The sequence below is a fragment of the Lucilia cuprina genome, chromosome 5 (assembly GCF_022045245.1).
Source record: "Lucilia cuprina isolate Lc7/37 chromosome 5, ASM2204524v1, whole genome shotgun sequence".
Classification (NCBI taxonomy): Eukaryota; Metazoa; Arthropoda; class Insecta; order Diptera; family Calliphoridae; genus Lucilia; species Lucilia cuprina.
The window spans coordinates 5949213-5951210 of record NC_060953.1 but is presented as its reverse complement, the minus strand read 5'-3'; the positions used below and the strand labels follow the sequence as shown (position 1 = coordinate 5951210).

General features: G+C 36.3%; 1 protein-coding gene across 1 annotated transcript; it reads right to left on the bottom strand.

The window, feature by feature from the left end:
* Nucleotides 1-821: 821 nt before the first annotated feature.
* Nucleotides 822-1992, bottom strand: LOC124420088 (soluble scavenger receptor cysteine-rich domain-containing protein SSC5D-like). The gene has a single exon (XM_046951899.1). It carries the CDS (start codon nucleotides 1652-1654, stop codon nucleotides 941-943), a length of 714 nt encoding a protein of 237 aa, XP_046807855.1. The 5' UTR covers nucleotides 1655-1992; the 3' UTR covers nucleotides 822-940.
* Nucleotides 1993-1998: the final 6 nt, after the last annotated feature.

The window sequence follows — 1998 nt, the reverse complement described above, 5'->3', positions numbered from 1 at the left end:
ACAGAACTAGAACAGAACTAGAACAGAACTAGAACAGAACTAGAACAGAACTAGAACAGAACTAGAACAGAACTAGAACAGAACTAGAACAGAACTTGAACAGAACAATAACAGAACTAGAACAGAACTAGAACAGAACTAGAACAGAATTGAAACCAAACTAAAACAGATTTAGAACGTTATTGGCAATAAACTAATTTAAAGTTGTTAATCATATTTTAATTTAGTCAAATTAGAAACAATTACTTCAACAATAGAGACATTTCTTATCTAAGATAACAAAATTAAATTGGAAAAGGTGCTTCAATTTTCATTTAAAACTAAAACTGTTTTAATTTAATTTATAGACTATATAATGGATCTTCATTATAATTGAAACTAACAATGCCTTGTCATTATTTATTACTTTAATTAAAATTAATTTAAAAATAATAAGTATGTACATATGTATATATATATATGTATAAAGCTAAGGCTCGTGGGTAGTTTAATAGACAAGCTTTAGACCCAATTGGCGGTAAAATTTCAAAAGTATTTTTGTTTTTTATTCAATCAATTTATAATAGTATCTGGAATGTTTGTAATCGATTATGTATATGTTAAATGATCGATTGTAAATTGCGAAAACGCCGGGGCATTAGGAAATTTTGGCCAATATTTCATAAGTTTTTGTATGACTCAGAAAAATATTATATTTATGGGTAAAATTTTTATGTTATCGAGACCAATTTTATTTTAAATGAAAACGCCTTAAAGTAGGCATAGGTAAACAATAAGATCGTTTTAAATATCAAAAGATCAAAAACATTTCGTTCAAATTCTTTCATAAACTTTAAATTAACATTCAATTTATTTATTATTAATAGTAAATTTAAAAACAAAAAAAGTTAGTTATACAGTGTTTTTTTAATTATTTAAATCGCTTTAATCGTTTTGTCGTTTAACAACCAAATGCTGTGGGCCAATCACAAACGCCTAACTTGCCGTTGAACATCAAAGGACTGCTGCACGAACGTTCAACTTCACATTCACACTGACAGATTACATAGTTGGCACTGCACTTATTTTTGGCATCTGTGAAATAGGTGCCGTCGGGTTTTCCAACGCAACGACCGCCATTGGCACAATGGGTACCGGAAGGACCGGCACTGGGGCCACTTGGTGGTGTATAGGGTTTATCGCATTTGGCATTTTCGGGGAAATCACATGAGCCAGTAGCCGAGTTGTAGTGTAGATTATTGGGGCATTCGAAAATCACCTGTTGATTGTTTTGGCAAACAATGAACTGTTGGCAAGTTTCGCCAGGAAGCTTGGAGCCATTTGGTTTACCGCAGCATACACCTTCACACTCGGTGGGTGTAGTTGGTCCGGGTATAGTTGGAGTAACCTTATTGGGGGTTTGAGTTGGTGTTGGAGTAGGTGTTTGTTCACTGGGAGTTGTAGTGGGCTTTGGTTTGGGAGTTGTGGTTGGTTTGGGAGTTGTAGTTGGTTCTGGTGTAGTTGGTTTGGGAGTTGTAGTTGGTTTTGGCGTACTCTCACATGGAGTTGTAGTGGGTTTTGGTGTTGTAGTAGGTTTGGGAGTTGTGGTTGGTTTTGGAGTTGTAGTTGGTTTGGGAGTTGTGGTTGGTTTTGGAGTTGTAGTTGGTTTTGGCATACTCTCACATGGAGTTGTGGTTGGTTTGGGTGTTGTGGTTGGTTTGGGTGTTGTGGTTGGTTTTGGAGTTGTGGTTGGTTTGGGAGTTGTGGTTGGTTTTGGAGTTGTAGTTGGTTTGGGAGTTGTAGTTGGTTTTGGTGTACTCTCACATGGAGTTGTAGTGGGTTTTGGAGTTGTGGTTGGTTTTGGAGTTGTAGTGGGTTTTGGAGTTGTAGTTGGTTTTGGAGTTGTCGTTGGTTTAGGAGTTGTAGTTGGTTTTGGTGTACTCTCACACGGAGTTGTAGTGGGTTTTGGAGTTGTCGTTGGTTTTGGAGTTGTGGTTGGTTTTGGAGTTGTCGTGGGTT